The 18,461-nt window shown below is 40.7% G+C and overlaps 2 protein-coding genes across 5 annotated transcripts in view; one reads left to right on the top strand and one right to left on the bottom strand.

The window, feature by feature from the left end:
- Window positions 1-18,461, top strand: part of MRPL30 (mitochondrial ribosomal protein L30) — a 43,054-nt gene that overhangs the window by 10,800 nt on the left and 13,793 nt on the right. The window lies entirely within an intron of this gene.
- Window positions 2,475-18,353, bottom strand: MITD1 (microtubule interacting and trafficking domain containing 1). Of its 4 annotated transcripts, none has more exons than XM_081484444.1 (8): window positions 18,197-18,353; window positions 7,929-8,843; window positions 7,265-7,366; window positions 4,767-4,903; window positions 4,598-4,684; window positions 3,548-3,663; window positions 2,784-2,844; window positions 2,475-2,691 (listed from the first exon to the last, which is right to left on the bottom strand). In XM_081484444.1, exons 3-8 carry the CDS (start codon window positions 7,311-7,313, stop codon window positions 2,596-2,598), a joined length of 546 nt encoding a protein of 181 aa, XP_081340570.1. In that variant the 5' UTR covers window positions 7,314-7,366; window positions 7,929-8,843; window positions 18,197-18,353; the 3' UTR covers window positions 2,475-2,595. The 4 variants fall into 4 exon arrangements, with proteins under 4 accessions (XP_081340570.1, XP_081340567.1, XP_081340568.1 ...); XM_081484441.1 differs by having other exon boundaries at window positions 7,929-7,979; XM_081484442.1 differs by lacking the exon at window positions 7,929-8,843.

Below are 18,461 nucleotides of genomic sequence, written 5' to 3'. Positions count from 1 at the left end.
CTCCTATAACTAGATGGTGGGCGATGCTAGAAGAAAATTCACATAATCATGCAGATTAGGGTCTTCTGAGGCGGCGCTAGTGATAAGGAATCTGCCTGCCAATGCAGGAGATGAAAGAGACATGAGTTTGACCCCTGGGTGGAGAAGATCCCCTGGAGTAGGAAATGGCAACCTGCTCCAGTATTCTTGCGTGGAAGACTGCACGGACAGAGGAGCCTGGCAGGCTACAGTCCATGGGGTTGCAAAGAGTCGGACATAACTGAGCTCACCCAAGTGCATGGTCACACAGAGATTTCGCACAATTTCATATTTATAGTTTTTCACTTGTTTTTGTTCTGTAGGTGTCAGATGCAACTCACCTCTGTTGACTGCCTCTCATTCACCAAAGGCGTTACTCTTAAATGCTCCCACTCTTCCTAAGCTCAGAATTCTGCTACTCTTAACTAATCTGGTCACAAACCTTCATTTGTAATTTGAGGGTGGAGGCTTTCAGCTGCTTGTGTTTTCTACTTCAACTTTTCTCATTTCATTCAATTTCAGAGAAGAAATACCTCTTCTTCCTTAAAGCTGAGCCCCCTCATGGTATGGTGGATTTTTCTTCTCCAGCTTTCTTTTTTTTTTAATATTTAAGCTGCATAGGGTGTTAGTTGCATCACTGGGATCTTTTGTTGCAGTGCACAGATTCTCTAATTGCGGCTCTGGGGCTTAGTTGCTCCATGCATGTGAGATCTTACTTCCTCGACCAGGAATTAAACCCATGTCCCCTGTATTTCAAGGCAGATTCTCAACCACTGGACCACTAGGGAAGTCTCCTGCTTGTGCTTTGTACTATCAATTATTTATCTCCTTTATCTTGCATAAGTGTATCTCAACTTTTACTGCATCATTAGCCTTTGTGAATGGACATGCAAATGTTGCCCGTTTCTCAAAGACTCCTGCTCAAGGGTTTACTGTTTCTTTCTATTGCATGGTTGCCAAACTGCTTCAAAGAGTACCACCCCTGCCAACCATTTCCTGTCTCTATAGTTCAGTCACATACTCCTCATTTCTACAGTAGTTCCTGTTTATCGAGTGCCTGTTCTGTGCCAGGTACTTTGCTAGTTGTTGAACGTTCCTGGTAAAAGAGACATGGTCACTGACCTTAGGAAATGACAATTTAGTGCAGTAGTTTTCAAACTCTTTAAAAACTAGAGTAAAAAATATACCTTATGCTGTGTACCAGCATACACGTATGTTGTCTGTTTCACAATACGATGCTTACCCTCTACTACTCACTTAGCTGATATTTTACATTCAATTTTATTTCATCTTAAAAATTAACTTTATGACCCATTAATAGGTCAAGACTTAAGTTGTTTAAAATAGGGAAAGTAGACAAACCAGTAAATGCTTACAAAATGAGAAAAGTAGAAAAGTCCAGGCAGGGAGACAATACAGGATCCCCACTTGGAGCCATCGGGGACCAGACATTGATGTTGAACCCTGAGGAATGAAAAGGCATTCATGCAAAGTGGAGCAGGGAGGAGAGTAGTCAGGTTGTATCAGCGATCTGTTGCTACATACCAAACCACTCCACAACTTGGTGGCTGAAACAATGGTCATTTATTTTATTCAGTCCAAGGTCAAGGTGACAGCAGGTTTGGTTTCTTCTGAGGCCCGTCTCCTTGGCTTGCAGGTGGTGCCATCTTGCTGTGACTTCATGTAGTCTTTCCTCTGTGCATATCTGGGTCAGGATGTCCACTTTTTATAAGGACACCTGTCATACAGGATTGGGGTCACCTACAAACTTGTTTCTTTGAAGACCTTATTTCCAAATATGGTTACATTCCGAGGTACCAGGGATTGGGATTTAAACGTGAATTTCTAGGGGCTATGTGTGTGCACAATCAACCCTTAACAGGGGTTTCAGGGTCCCCCCACCCCCAGACTACTCTACCCAACTCTGTTCCTATGACCTCTACCTGGCTTTGTCCCTCCAACTATTCACTCTTGATTTGCAATCTTCAAGCTTTTCCAGATGTGATGTTCAGAAGGGCACTCTCCAACACCAGGACTTCTGTTTCCCTCTACAGACTTTGGCTTAGCTTATTCTTCAAGCTTCTGGTCTGCCCACTGCCTCTAGCAGTATCCCCTCTCCCAGCTGATCCCCATGGGACCTAGTCTGTCCCCAACCAGTCAAGGTTAAGTGAGCTGCAAAATGCATCTGGTATTACTGAAAGGCTTGATTTGCCTTTATAAGGAGTTAAGTAATAGAGGATAACTGAATTTAGGTAAATGTATGCTAAAGACACATAATTGTAGGGACTTCCTGGGTGGTCCAGTGGCTAAGGTGTAGATTCATTCATCAACATCCAAATAAGAGAAAATCTGGGGAAATGTTTCAACTATACTTGAAACACTATAACTCTGAGTAACCTATTGATAAAAAAGTATTCAGGATTAGTCACACAACTGAACAAGAAACCCATACATTAGTAGAAATATAAAATTTATTGTTAAATTCATACATTATAGGAATGATCTGTCCAAAGTTTAAAAAAAAAACCCAACATTCATTTAAAGTAGAAATATATATGTAAATTAGGCTACTATCCATCATATTTTTTTCGTGTGCTTATTATGAAAAATGTCCACTGTTGTTTCATGACATGGTCTTAAATCAAAATCACAATATCCAAGGGAAAAACGACTCTAAGAAGAGAAAAAAGAGTTTTTTTAACAAAAAGGATCAAAGTCATTTTGTTAAAGAATGCTACACAGTCACACATAAGACTATATCCTACCTGTGGTTTCTTAAAATAATCAAGTCCCCTTCCAATCTTAATCATCCATCCATTGTTGAACCTATTGAAATTAGTATATACTATTATACTCCAGACATTTAGGTCAGACAATGATCAAAGTTGTATGAAGTGCCAGCTAAATCTCCCCCTAACAAATAAAGTCACTTCTTTCAGTGGCAAGAGTTGAACCAAACCTGGGTTTACCTATGGGCTGTGTCTACAATGAAACAACCTTCCTCATGAATTTCATCTTCCTGAGAAAGCTTCCCTGTTATGCTAACAAGCGGCTTCCAAGTGTACTCAGGCAGACTGTGGTGATGTTTCAGGGACTCCCCTGCCTAGAGGTGGGGATGTATCAGGGCAGAGGAAGCCCTGATGGGCACAACACAGCATCCTGTCATGCCTACTAGAAAATTTAATAAACTATAAGAAGTAAAGCCAAATTAAATAAATACCAGTATCACCAGAAAAGGAAATTATCCCAATGCTATAATACTCTATGTATAATTGGATAGAAAAGTACTTCCTTTGCTCAGATGACACAGAACATGTAAATTTTATTCCATTAGGAAATAGGAAACTCACACAGAGGACAAAATTAGCCAGATTTTTTTTTTCTACAAAAGTGAAAAAGACTAAAATTAGGCTTTATTTAAATTTTTAATATTTAAGTGGAATATTATATGTAATTATATATAACTTATGAGAAATAAAAATAAGTATTTTTCAACTGCATAAAAATTAAAGTATTACTATATACTAACCTAATTTCTCGGTCATGTATTGAAGAAGAATATTCTAATTCCAAATGCACTCCGTGATTCCTGAGCGACTGTTTTATTTCTTCCAGGCCACTACTCTGCTGTTCTTTCCCAGTGCCCTGTTAATAGGAAAAAAGAAAAAACAATTTTTTGACTCAGTTATTAATACTTTAAATTATTCCGAAGCTATGCAATGTGTGTGTTCAGTTGCACAGTTGTGTCATTGACAGGTAGATTCTTTACCTCTGAGCCACCTGGGAAGCCCATGCAATGTATATCTTAGGTGAATTAAAATGTCAATATTCTACACTAGTTTCACTGTCCATTACTTCAAAGAAGCAACCAAAGAAGATGAAATAGTTTAAGAGCAACTGTTTTTATCAAAATAATCATTTTTTTTTCTAATGTGAACATAACACAAGTTGGTGCTATCTCCTAAGATGTATTTTAACGGTGCTGTTTATTCAGATGAGGCTTTCCTCTCAAATTAACCCTAGAAATATGAATCGTTTAGAATTATCCCTATTTAAATCAAAATCAAGACAGAGATGATAGAAACCATCAATACTGAAGACAGAGTGATTGACTCACAGAATATCCAAGAAACTAAATTGACAAACTATTTGAATAAGAGAGCTTAGCCAAGTGGCCAAATGCAAGGTACAACATACTAAAATCAACTGCATTTTCTCCAATGTGTTTTATGCCTATTCCCAGGTGGCTCAGGAGTAAAGAATCCACCTGCCAATGCAGGAGACACAAGAGACATGGGTTTGATCCCTGGGTCGGGAAGACCTCCTTGAGGAGGAAATGGCAACCCACTCTCACTATTATTGCCTGGAGAATCCCAAGGACAGAGGAGCCTGGTGGGCTACAGCCTATGGGGCCCCAAAGAGTCAGACATGACTGAGCGACTGAGCATGAAGATAGCAAGTTCATTTCCAATGAAACAGTTCTGGCTGAAGCATTACATCCAAGTTTGCCTTGAACTACATCCTACAACTGAGTAAAGTTCATGATGTTAAGAAAGAGTAAATGCTTTCAGGTACCTACTTCATCCAGAGAGGTGAGAAGATGAATAGTTTTTACTTTACATGGTCTCTTAACCAGCATCTCACAAAATCGAAGGAAGTTATACAGCTGAAAGACATTAGGATAGGTTATTACTAATTTGTACATGTTAAATAATAACCATTTCATCCTATGAGTATATTTCACCTACCTGATGTGTGTGCCTAATATAAGGATCTTCTATCCAAACTTCTGTAACTGTTTCACTCAGGTATTCTTGAAAAAGGGACTCATAGCTGAAACCTGTTGCATTCTCTTCTATTTTAATTTGCTTGTGATATTTTCCAGCTACAAAACACAAACTTCTGTAATAAAACCAGTGACTACTTGTTTTCTTTTTATACATACTATATTTATATACAGTGAAAAATCAGGAGCACATACAAGTTAATGTTTTTAAACTCATGCACTTAGCAAGCATTTTCGATTGCTTTATCTATACTAGACACATTGCAAGATGCTACACACACACAGAGGTAAATAAGGCAAACCATCCAATGAGGGAGTTTTGCCTTCATGGAGGCCAGGCAAGTGGTAAAGTCCAGAGATTTCTTGAAATAGGTTCTTGAGCTAAATCCTATAGAACCAGACAGTTTATTCAAGAGAGAACCATACTGTATATAAAGATATCTAATATTTTTGTCACCATGAGCAGAATCGTAAGCTATGATTCAGTGGGCAACTGGTCTTTCTCTTCAGATTTAAGTCTTTTTATGTCTTGGAATTTAATAGCTGACGTATTACATATATGGCTTCCCCAATGGCTCAGCAGTAAAGAATCCACCTGCAATGCAGGAGGCTCAGGTTTGATCCTTGTGTTGGGAAGATTCCCTAGAGAATTCCAGTATTCAACCCACTCCAATATTCTTGCCTGAAAAATCCCATGAACAGAGGAGCCTGGTGCGCTACAGTCCAAAGGGTCACAAAGAGTCAAAGATGAGTGAGTTACTGAGCACACATTAAATATATAAATGCAATATAATATGGAGTCTAGGAGTCTTAGAACTTGTAGAGAGTGTGTTAAGCAGAAACTTACAGTACATCTTAATAATCCAAGCCAAAGACTAGAATGCCGTAGGGTCAGCAGGGGACTTCTATTGTTTTTGTTCATTCAAAATGAATAATTATTGAATAAGTTATCAAAGACCTTTAAGGTTTTTTTTTTGAAAAAATATGATCCTTAATGGTAGTTCCTGATTTATATGGTGGTTGCACTTTTAAACTTCATTTGAAAATCAGCGGTTTGTATTCTATTCCTAATATTTTAAAACATAAAATGTTACAACTGTGCATCAGTTTTCAAGCCAAGGTAGTCACACAGGTTAGTTTAAGCCAGTGTATTCAAGCCACAAAGTTGATGGTACTCTATTTCCTTCAGATTTCAGAGGGAAACTGCATTGCAGGTTTCAATCTGGGATGAAGTAAACAATTTTATTACTCCTTAACAAAGTAGCCAGCTAGCCAGGTTAATCTGGATAGCCAGGGTTTGGGATGGTACAGAATACCAGGAAGAGGTGCGCAGAGGGCTGGAGTAAACAGGAGCTGAGGGCTGGGGGACACTGTTTTTGTGTTTTTTTTTTTTGAGGACAGCAGTTCCTTTGACTGTAGAATGCAGCAGCTGTGAATGTCAGGTGGCAATGACCATTTGTCTGTATGTCTGTAAACTAGATGCTCAAAAAGTAGAGAACTAATTATAAAAAGGGAACCATACCTCCTGCATCTCTCATCACTGTGAGTACTCAGTCATGTCTGACTCTGTGACCCCATGGACTACAGCCCACCAGGCTCCTCTATCCATGGGATTTCCCAGGCAAGAATGCTAGAGTGGGTTGTCATATCCTCCTCCAGGGGATCTTCCCGACCCAGGGATCAAACCCATGTCTCCTGCATTGGTAGGCTGATTCTTTACCACTGCATCACCTGGGATGCCCCCAGAGAACCAATTACAAATAGGGAACCATACCTTCTGCATCTCTCATCATTAAGTATACCTAACTCCTAAAACGTTCTGATTCAAGACAAAAATCTCAAAGAAGCCCTGGGCATTTCTTGAGCTACTTTAATATTTTGGTCATTTTATAAAGGGAGATACAAATAAAATATAGGCTTTACGTTCAGTATTGCTCTGTAGTAATACTGAAACCAGGATCCACACATAAGCTTCATGGGGATCATGAATTCCTTAAAACGGCATGCAAAGTTCTGCAGTATGTAGAGCTATCCTCAGATTCTCAGGAGGGTATCTGACTGCTACCTTCCCCCAAGCAGAAAACAAAACAGAACAAAAAGGGGCAAAGGGGCTTCCCTTGTGGTCTAGTGGCTAAGACTCAGCTCCCAGTGCAGGGGTCTGGGTTTGACCCCTGGTTGGGGAGCTAGATTCCATACACTGCAATTAAAAAAAAAAGACCCTGTCTTTTTAAAAGACAGGGTCTTTTTTTAGTGATGCAACTAAGACCCAGTGTAGCCAAATAAATAAATATTAAAAAAAAAAAAAAAGTTAAGAATTGGAAATGCAGAGGAGACCTGTAAGCTCCCAAGGGTAAACAGTCCAGACCACACAGAGCTCCAAAGGGCATAGCCAGAAACAATGGGTGAAACAGGCTTTGTCACAAGAGCTCAGGCACACACTCTCCAAAATAGCCTCCTTACCTTCTTTTTCTTGGTCCAAGTATTTCTTTATGTGTTCTGCTCTATCCATGTAGTCAGAAATTCTTTTTCTGAGATTACACTTCTTTGTTTCATCTTTTGTGCCTACAAATTAAAAAAATAGACTCTCAAGATTCCAAACAGGCTTTCTCTTTGGTACAGGCAGTGTTCCCTAAGTTTCCCATGGATTTCCTGTCCTTTGGCATGGTTCACCTTGGTCCTAAAATACACAAATAATAGGTCCCAATTTAGCTTGATCCTGTACGACCTTCACCTTTTCACTAAGCATTGGAAGCCACTTTACTTAGGAGTGAGGACTCTGACACTGTGACTTACAGCTGCGAACACTCAATCCGGTGTGGAAACAAAGGTGACTTACTACATGTCACTGACTATGAGCACTATTTGGTTCCAATTACCCATAAGTTTGAAATCTTGGCATAATCAAAAGATAGCAAACCACATCTTTCTTCCACAAAACCAGTCTCTAGTCCAGACTTCCCCTTTACAGCTTAGTGAAGTCGCTTAGTCGTGTCCGACTCTTTGTGACCCCGTGGACTGTAACCTACCAGGCTCCTCCCTCCATGGGATTCTCCAGGCAAGAATACTGGAGTGGGTTGCCATTTCCCTCTCCAGGAGATCTTCCCGACCCAGGGATCGAACCTACATCTCTTACATCTCCTGTACTGGCAGCTGGCTTCTTTACCGCTAGCACCACCTGGAATTACAGTTCAGTTCAGTCGCTCAGTCGTGTCCGACTCTGCGACCCCATGAACCACAGCATGCCAGGCCTCTCTGTCCATCACCACCTCCCGGAGTCCACCCAAACCCATGTCCATTGAGTCGGTGATGCCATCCAACCATCTCATCCTCTGTCATCCCCTTCTTCTCCTGCCCTCGATCTGTCCCAGCATCAGGGTCTTTTCCAAGGAGTCAGTTCTTCACATCAGGGGGCCAAAATATTGGAGTTTCAGCTTCAACATCAGTCCTTCCAACGAACACCCAGGATTGATCTCCTTTAGGATGGACTGGTTGGATCTCCTTGCAGGCCAAGAGACTCTCAAAAGTCTTCTCCAACACCACAGTTCAAAAGCATCAATTCTTCGGCGCTCAGCTTTCCTTATAGCCCAACTCTCACATCCATACATGACTACTGGAAAAACCATAGCGTTGACTAGATGGACCTTTGTTGGCAAAGTAATGTCTCTGCTTTTTAATATGCTGTCTAAGTTGGTCATAACTTTCCTTCCAAGGAGCAAGCATCTTTTAATTTCATTGCTGCAATCACCATCTGCAGTGATTTTGGAGCCCAGAAAAATAAAGTCAGCTGCTGTTTCCACTATTTCCCCATCTATTTGCCATGAAGTGATGGGACCAGATGCCACGATCTTAGTTTTCTAAATGTTGAGCTCCAAGCCAATGTTTTCACTCTCCTCCTTCCCTTTCATCAAAAGGCTCTTTAGTTCTTCACTTTCTGCCATAAAGGTGGTGTCATCTGCATATCTGAGGTTATTGATATTTCTCCTGGCAATCTTGATTCCAGCTTGTGCTTCGTCCAGCCCAGCGTCTCTCATGATGTACTCTGCATATAAGTTAAATAAGCAGGGTGACAATATCCCCAATATATATACAGTCTTATTCATTTTAGTCATTTTACACCATTATACAGTGAGTAGAGAGTGGCCTCACATTATAGTCTTACTTTGCTTCTTCCCAACGACTAAGGAGATTGGGCACCTTTTCATAAGTTTATGGCCATTTGGATATTGTATATCATGAAATGCCTGTTCAAGTCTTTAGCCCATTTTCTTTCTTTTTTGCCCATTTTCCTATTGGGCTGTTCCTCTTACTTATTGATAAATTGAGGTTTGTTGCATATTCTGAATATCAGGGTTAGTGTAAATATCTTCTCCCACACATGGTTTTCCTGTTCAATCGCTCAGTATCTTTTGGTGAACAGTTTTTAATTTTAATGAAAGTAAAATGAAAAGAGAAATCTCTAGATTATTTCTTTTATGGCTAGTGCTTTTTATATTTTGTTTAAGAAATCTTTGCCCCCAAGTTCATGAAGGTATTCTTTTTATAGTGTCCTCTAAAAGTTTTATTGTTTTATTGGCTCTGGTTAGCTTGTGCAGCCACCCCTTTTTCTATTCTAGGTACTATCTTGTGTGCCCACATCAACAGTACCCAACTGTCATTCTAACTAGAAACACACTGGGAGTCTGAGGGAAGGCAGTTCCCTAGTGAAATAAGCTTGTACCTGTGGACTATTGAATTTGTAAAAACACAATAAAAATTTTTTTTCTTAATTAATTTATTTTAGTTGGGGGCTAATTACTTTACAATATTGTAGTGGTTTTTGCCATACATTGAGAGTTGAGCTATTTCAAATCCTCAAAGGTGATGCTGTGAAAGTGCTGCACTCGATATGCCAGCAAATTTGGAAAACTCAGCAGTGGCCACAGGACTGGAAAAGGTCAGTTTTCGTTCCAACCCCAAAGAAAGGCAATGCCAAAGAATGCTCAAACTACCGCACAATTGCACTCATCTCACACGCTAGTAAAGTAATGCTCAAAATTCTCCAAGCCAGGCTTCAGCAATACGTGAACCGTGAACTTCCAGATGTTCAAGCTGGTTTTAGAAAAGGCAGAGGAACCAGAGATCAAATTGCCAATATCCGCTGGATCATCGAAAAAGCAAGAGAGTGCCAGAAAAACATCTATTTCTGCTTTATTGACTATGCCAAAGCCTTTGACTGTGTGGATCACAATAAACTGTGGAAAATTCTGAAAGAGATGGGAATACCAGACCATCTGACCTGTCTCTTGAGAAACCTGTATGCAGGTCAGGAAGCAACAGTTAGAACTGGACATGGAACAACAGACTGGTTCCAAATAGGAAAAGGAGTACGTCAAGGCTGTATATTGTCACCCTGCTTATTTAACTTATATGCAGAGTACATCATGAGAAATGCTGGGCTGGAAGAAACACAAGCTGGAATCAAGATTGCCAGGAGAAATATCAATAACCTCAGATATGCGGATGACACCACCCTTATGGCAGAAAGTGAAGAAGAACTAAAGAGCCTCTTGATGAAGGTGAAGGAGGAGAGTGAAAAAGTTGGCTTAAAGCTCAACGTTCAGAAAACTAAGATCATGGCATCCAGTCCCATCACTCCATGGGAAATAGATGGGGAAACAGTGGAAACAGTGTCAGACTTTACTTTTTTTGGGCTCCAGAATCACTGCTGATGGTGACTGCAGCCATGAAATTAAAAGACGCTTACTCCTTGGAAGGAAGGTTATGGCCAACCTAGATAGCATGTTTAAAAGCAGAGACATTACTTTGCCAACAAAAGTCCGTCTAGTCAAGGCTATGGTTTTTCCAGTGGTCATGTATGGATGTGAGAGTTGGACGGTGAAGAAAGCTGAGCGCCACAGAATTGATGCTTTTGAACTGAGGTGTTGGAGAAGACTCTTGAGAGTCCCTTGGACTGCAAGGAGATCCAATCAATCCATCCTAAAAGAGATCAATCCTGGGTGTTCATTGGAAGGTCTGATGTTGAAGCTGAAGCTCCAATACTTTGGCCACCTCATGCGAAGGGTTGACTCATTGGAAAAGACCCTAATGCTGGGTAGGATTGGGGGCAGGAGGAGAAGGGGACGACAGAGGATGAGATGGTTGGATGGCATCACCGACTCGATGAACATGGGCTTGGGTAGACTCCGGGAGTTGGTGATGGACAGAGAGGCCTGGCGTGCTGCAATTCATGGGGTCGCAGAGAGTCGGACATGACTGAGCGACTGAACTGAACTGAACTGACATGAATCAGCCATGGGTTTACATTTGTTCCCCATCCTGAACCCACCTCCTTCCCCACCCCATCCCTCTGGGTCATCCCATTGCCCCAGTCCTGAACATTTGTCTCATGCATCAAACATGGAATGGCGTTCTGTTTCACATATGATAATATACATGTTTCAATGCTATTCTCTCAGATCGTCCCACTCTCACCTTCTCCCACAGAGTCCATAAGACTGTTCTATGCATCTGTGTCTCTTTTTCTGTTTCACATATAGGGTTATCGTTACCATCTTTCAAATTCCATATATGTGCATTAGTATACTGTATTGGTGTTTTTCTTTCTGGCTTACTTCACTCTGTATAATGGGCTCCAGTTTCATCCATCTCAATAGAACTGATTCAAATGTATTCTTTTTAATGGCTGAGTAATATTCCATTGTGTATACGTACCATGGCTTCCTTATTAATTCGTCTGCTGATGGACATCCAGGTTGCTTCCATGTCCTGGCTATTATAAACAGTGCTGCGATGAACACTGGGGTACACGTGTCTCTTTCAATTCTGGTTTCCTCGGTGTGTATGCCCAGCAGTGGGATTGCTGGGTCATAAGGCATTTCTATTCCCAGTTTTTTAAGGACTCTCCACACTGTTCTCCATAGTGGCTGTACTAGTTTGCATTCCCACCAACAGTGCAAGAGCATTCCCTTTTCTCTACATGCTCTCCAGCATTTAGTTTGTATGCTTTTTGATGATGGTCATTCTGACTGGTGTGAGGTGATATCTCATTGTAGCTTTGATTTGAATTTCTCATAATGAGCAATGTTGAGTATCTTTTCATGTGTTTGTTAGCCATCTGTATGTCTTCTTTGGAGAAATGTCTGTTTAGGTCTTATTCCCTGTTTTTGACTGGGTTGTTTTTCTGGCATTGGGTTGTATGAGCTGATTGTATATTTTGGAAATTAATCCTTTGTCAGTTGTTTCATTTGCTATTATTTTCTCCCATTCTGAGGGTTGTCTTTTCACCTTGCTTATAGTTTCCTTTGCTGTGCAAAAGCTTGTAAGTTTAATTAGGTCCTACTTGTTTATTTTTGTTTTTATTTCCATTACTCTAGGATGTGGGTGGGTCATAGAGGATCTTGCTTTATGTCATCGAGTGTTCTGCCTATGTTTTCCTCTAAGAATTTTATAGTTTCTGGTCTTACATTTAGGTCTTTAATCCATTTTGAGTTTATCTTTGGTACGGTGTTAGGAATTGTTCTAATTTCATTCTTTTACATGTAGCTGTCCAGTTTTCCCAGCAACATGTGTTGAAGAGCCTGTCCTTGCCCCATTGTATATTCATGCCTCCTTTGTCAAAAATAAGGTACCTACAGGTGCATGGGTTTATTTCTGGGCTTTTGATCTTGTTCCATTAGTCTATATTTCTGTTTTTGTGCCAGTACCATACTGTCTTGATGACTGTAGCTTTGTAGTATAATCTGAAGTCAGGAAGCTTGATTCCTCAAGCTCCATTCTTCTTTCTCAAGACAGCTTTGGCTATTTGGGGTCTTTTGTGTTTCCATATGAATTGTGAAATTTTTTGTTCTAGTTCTGTGAAAAATGCCATTGGTAATTTGATAGGGATCGCATTGAATCTGTAGATTCCATTTGGTAGTACAGTCATTTTCACAATATTGATTCTTCCTACCCAGGAACATGGAATATCTCTCCATCTGTTTATGTACTCTTTGATTTCTTTCCTTAGTGTTTTATAATTTTCTGTGTACCGTTCTTTTGTCTCCTTAGGTAAGTTTATTCCTATTTAATTCTTTTTGTTGCAGTGGTGAATGAGATTGATTCCTTAATTTCTCCTTCTGATTGTTCATTGTTAGTATATTAGTATATAGAAATACAAGTGATTTCTGTGTATTGATTTTGTATCCTGCATCTTTGCTAAATTCACTGATTAGCTCTAGTAATTTTCTGAACTATCTTTAGGGTTTTCTATGTACAGTATCACATCATCTGCAAACAGTGAGAGATTTACTTCTTCTTTTCTGATCTGGATTCCTTTCTTTTCTTTTTCTTCTCTGATTGCTGTAACTATGTTGAATAATAGTGGTGAAAGTGGACACCCTTGTCTTGTTCCTGATCTTAGGGGGAATGCTTTCAGTTTTTTACCATTGAGAATAATATTTGCTATAGGCTTACCATATATGGCCTTTACTATGTTGAGGTAGGTCCCTCTATGCCCATTTTTTGAAGAGTTTTAATCATAAATGGGTGCTGAATTTTGTCAAAGGCTTTTTCTGCATCTATTGAGATTATCATATGGTTTTTATCTTTCTATTTGTTAATATGGTGTACCACATTGATTGATTTGTATATATTGAAAAATCCTTGCATTCTTGGAATAAACCCAACTTGATCATGGTGTATGAACTATTTGATGTGTTGCTGAATTGTGTTTGCTAAAATTTTGTTGAGGATTTTTGCATCTATGTTCATCAGTGATACTGGCCTATAGTTTTCTTGTTTTGTGTTGTCTTTGTCTGGTTTTGGTATCAGGATGATGGTGGCCTCACAGAATGAGTTTGGAAGTGTTCCTTCCTCTGCAAGCATTTTTGGGGAGAGTTTTAGAAGGATAGGCATTAGCTCTTCCCTAAATGTTTGATAGAATTCTCCTGTGAAGCCGTCAGGTCCCGGGCTTTTGGAAAACGATCATCATTTTCTTGCTTAAATATTATCAGCGTTGGCTTTGAGAGCTTCTCATGCTGGCTCCTGTGTTTTTTTGATGTACCCCATTATTTTTTGAGCACTTCCTTACATTTTGGTGCAAAACATTGTAGTTTTCTTGCTCCAGCCCCAGAATCAACCATTTCTCCCAGAGACTTTGGTTTCTTTTATTGGAGAATGGTATCAAGAGATCATATTCTGAGTGCTAAGTGTGCTCATTGTGGCTTGGGGAAAGTCTGGACCCTTTCTGTCAACACAGGCACAAAGTCTATGGAGGTTTACTAATACATACGTACATCTCTATTGCTGTATCTGTCCATCTGCATCAAAACCCACAAATTCATGTTAACTTTGATCCCACAGGGTTCATTCTAGCCTTCCTCCTTTCCTTATCTGTAATTTCTTTCATTATCCACAATATATTTAGCTTGCTCCTGGTTAGATCCCTGGGTAGGGAAGATCCCCTGGGGAAGGAAATGGCTACCCACTCCAGTATTCTTGCCTGGAGGATCCCATGGACAGAGGAGCCTGGCAGGCTACAGTTCACGGGGTTGCAAAGAGTCAGACATGACTGAGCGACTAATACTTTCACTTTCAAGTTCAGTATAGACATCAAGCAGTTTCAGAATTCCTAACCCATACTGTTGTGAGAAAAAAAAATTAACCAACTAAAATATAATGTTTGGGGACTTCCCTGGTGGTCCAGAGGTTAAGAATATGCCTTCCAATGCAGGGGACTCGGGTTCAACCCCTGGTCAGGGAACTAAGATCCCACATGCCACAGGGCAACTAAGCCCATCTGCCTCAACTAGAGAACCCATGCTGCAACGAAGACCCAGCACAGTCAAAAAAGAATTAAAAAACAAAACCTGCTTTGCCACTTTTAGCTGTGTGACCTTGGCCGGTTATTCAACCTCTTTTTATCTTCTTGTCTAATACAGAAAGAATAACGGTACCCTAGAAAATTGTGGAGAGGACTAATTATGAAAAACTAATTGCAAAGAGTTGGACATGACTTAGCAGCTGAACAACAACAAATTATGAGACTGGCATGCAGGAAATACTCAATAAATGTTGTCAGTATCATTATCATCTACTTAATTTCTTTATATACTGCCCTCTCGGCTTCCTTTACAACTAGATTTTATCTAACACCTCTTTTCTTAACTCTACTGTTACTTTGCTACTGCATATAAATATACGCTATTTTCCCTGTCCTCTCTCTTAATCATTATCCTCGACCACAGTTTGACCCATTCTTCAAATATGACTTTGTCTTCCAGGCTTCATCATATAGCCATCACCAATGCCCATTGGAAACTCACTCCCACATCTAATCAATGAGCCAATGCCAGTAATTCAATGTCCACTCTGTCCTCTCCCTTTCCTAATAAGTGGTGTCATTCAGGTCATGGTTCATGCAGGCCCTCATCTCCTCTCATCTTGACTCCTGCAGGAGCTCATTAATTATCTGCTTGACTTCAGTCTCTTCACGTTCATGTCTCTCCTACACTCTTGCCCCGTCCACTCATTTATTCAAGAAATATTTACTGAGAACTTACCACATGCCAGGCATTATTCTAAGCACTAGAGACACAGCAGTTAATAAAACAAAACACAATTCCCCAGTATCATTCAAATGGAAGGAAAGACAGCAACAGAGATAAATTGGTAAAACACATATGTTAGACTGTGACAAAGTGCTATTAAATAAAGCAAGGAAGAAGGATAAGGGAGTCCTAGGATGGGGGTTGTAATTTCACACTGGGGTCAGGGAATGGCCTCACAAATAAGGTGATATTTGTGTAAATACCTGAAAGAGGAGAGAGAATAGGTTGTGCAAATATTTGGGAGAAAAACATATTCCTAAGCGAGGCAGGCCCTGAAATATAACTTTAATTATGTCACTCCTTTGCAGAAACTTTAGTTTCTCCTTGTTAATGGGATGAGTTAAAATCTCCTGGCAGTCAAGGCCATCCACAGCATGCTCCAAGCACCAGTCTACCTTTAAACTTCTCCTCTTCCTCTATAGGTATATGCCAAAGTGAACCGAACCACTTATTTAGTAAAACAACACAGACAGAACTGGAACACTTTTAGCTGAGTTTCTGAAATTCTACTTAACCTTGCAAAACTCCTATCAAAAGTAACCTCCACCTTTCCATCCCCAAATGACCACTGGCTGTTTAAATCCTCACTGCATTTGTTTCCATGACTCTTGGCACTTATTCCCTGCAGTACAGTTATTTGCATTTATATCTTAACCTTCAAGATCATGTCACTGTCTCTTTAACTCCCACAGGATCAGTGGAGCACACAGGAGCAGAACTCCTGGGATTCTGCTGCTTCAGAGTCCAACACTGTACGCCATATGCCTTTCTGGGAGTCAGCAGTGCAAAGTCACTAAAGCCTTGAGTTCCAATTGTGACTCTACCAATGGTGGCATAACTGGAAAGTGAACTTTGCTTTTCATGCTGTAAAATGAGGGTAACATCACCTCATACTTCATAGGGCAACCGTAAGAACGAATCGGGATCGTGCTTCTAATGTGCTCTGCACACTGCCTACCACTCAAGACTTATAAATGATAGTTACTCTTATTATCACCATCATCAAATGGTCCCTCCCCAAGGTAGGGTTTTAGAGTTCTAAGAAAAGCACTGTACACTGAAGAGCAGCTTCTGCTGTCGCAAAGCTTCTGAAACAAATCAGAAATATGCAGGCAAAAAGGCATAGAGGAGAGATTTTAGGCCAGACTGGGAACACAAGAGGATGGGGAGCAGGGGCTTGTTTTAAGTCAGTTAATATATAATTACATGTTTACTACGTGCAAGAGATTGTGCTTGGTGTTAAGGTTATTTGGGTACTTCTCAACACTGAATTGGTCATCTGATGCGAACAGCCAACTCATTGGAAAAGTGCCTGATGCTGGGAAAGATTGAGGGCAGAAGAAGAGGGTATCAGAGGATGAGATGGCTGGATGGCATCAACTGATGCAATGGACATGAACTTGGGCAAACTTTGGGAGATGGTGAGGGACAGGGAGGCCTGGCTTGCTGCAGTCCATGGGGTTGCAAAGAGTCAGACACGACTGAGTGACTGAACAACAACAACACTGAATAACCATGTAACAGAAAGTCTTAACTCTCATGATCCTATACATTTCTCACACGGAATTTCAGTATATCCGTTTCTAATAAAAAAACTTAAATTGGAGTATAGTTGGGTTTCACAGGTGGCGCTAGTGATAAAGAACCCACCTGCCAATGCAGGAGACATAGGGAACACCGGCTCAATCCCTGGGTCAGGAAGACCCACTCCAGTATTCTTGCCTGAAAAATCTCATGCACAGAGGAGCCTGGCAGGCTACAGTCCATGGAGTCACAAAGAATCCCACATGACTGAGCACCTAATACTTTCATAGTTGATTTACAATGTTGTGGTAGTTTCACCGGTACGGCAAAATGAATCAGTTATACATACACATGTATTCACTCTTTTTTAAATTATTTTCCCATGTAAGTCATTAGAGTACTGAGTAGAGTTCCCAGTGCTATACAGTAAGCCCTTATAAGTTTTTTTTAACTTATAATGAAAATGCTTAATGAGAAAAATAAGGAAAAGGGTGTAATGAACACCCTTATTATCTATCACCTAGATTTAAAAATTGTTAGCATTTTGTCATATTTGCTTCAACGCTCAAATTCAGACATCATGACAATTCCTTCCCAAACATGTTAGTCTGCACCCCTAAAATTAAGAATAGATTTTGAAAAATACCATACTACCTAACAAAGGTAATAATTTTATTGCTACTTGTTCCATATACAATCTTCCTAAATTGATCCCCAAAAGTTTTATACAGTTCGTTCAAACACAAGTCCCTTCAAGACAACTATTAATCTGCTTCTGCTGCTGCTAAGTCGCTTCAGTTGTGGCCGACTGTGTGCGACCCCAGAGACGGCCGCCCACCAGGCTCCCCCGTCCCTGGGATTCTCCAGGCAAGAGTACTGGAGTGGGTTGTCATTTCCTTCTCTAGTGCATGAAAGGGAAAAGTGAAAGTGAAGTCGCTCAGTCATGTCCGACTCCTAGCGACCCCATGGACTGCAGCCTACCAGGCTCCTCCGTCCATGGGATTCTCCAGGCAAGAGGACCGGAGTGGGGTGCCCTTGCCTTCTCCCTATTACATCTAGTTACTTCTTAAAATTCTAGAATAGTAACCTCTCCTTAATTGACGACATCAATCTAATAAAGATGTAAAAGAAACCAGTCCACCTGTCCTGTAGAATACCCCATCTTCTGTATTTCACTGTTGTCTCGCGGCGAAAGAAATCGTTTTAACTCTTTGACTCCCACTCCGGCAAGACGGATTGCAACTCCTTTTCCTCCAGTCTCCGCTCCCCGCTCATTGCTCACCTTTCAGAACCTGCAGGAGCAGATCGATCCCCTCCTGGTAACACACCAGAGCCTGCGGGTACCGGGACTCAGACTCTAGTTCCAACGCCCGCTTTATCACAGTGACTGCAGCTGTGCTCCCAGCGTCCTGCGACAGGCCGGACCTCGCCATAATCCCGGAAACTACTGTCAGCTTCTACCCATTCTTTGGTGGGTGGGTCTGCACGCTCGCAAGCGGTCACGTGACGCCTGTGCAGCTGCGCTCTCTTTTTATGGTGCCGGAGTG

This window comes from Giraffa tippelskirchi, chromosome 4 (assembly GCF_054371585.1).
Source record: "Giraffa tippelskirchi isolate mGirTip1 chromosome 4, T2T-mGirTip1v1.2.pri, whole genome shotgun sequence".
NCBI lineage: Eukaryota > Metazoa > Chordata > Mammalia > Artiodactyla > Giraffidae > Giraffa > Giraffa tippelskirchi.
Note: the sequence above shows the minus strand (reverse complement) of the source record. Positions and strands in the feature narration are given on the sequence as shown.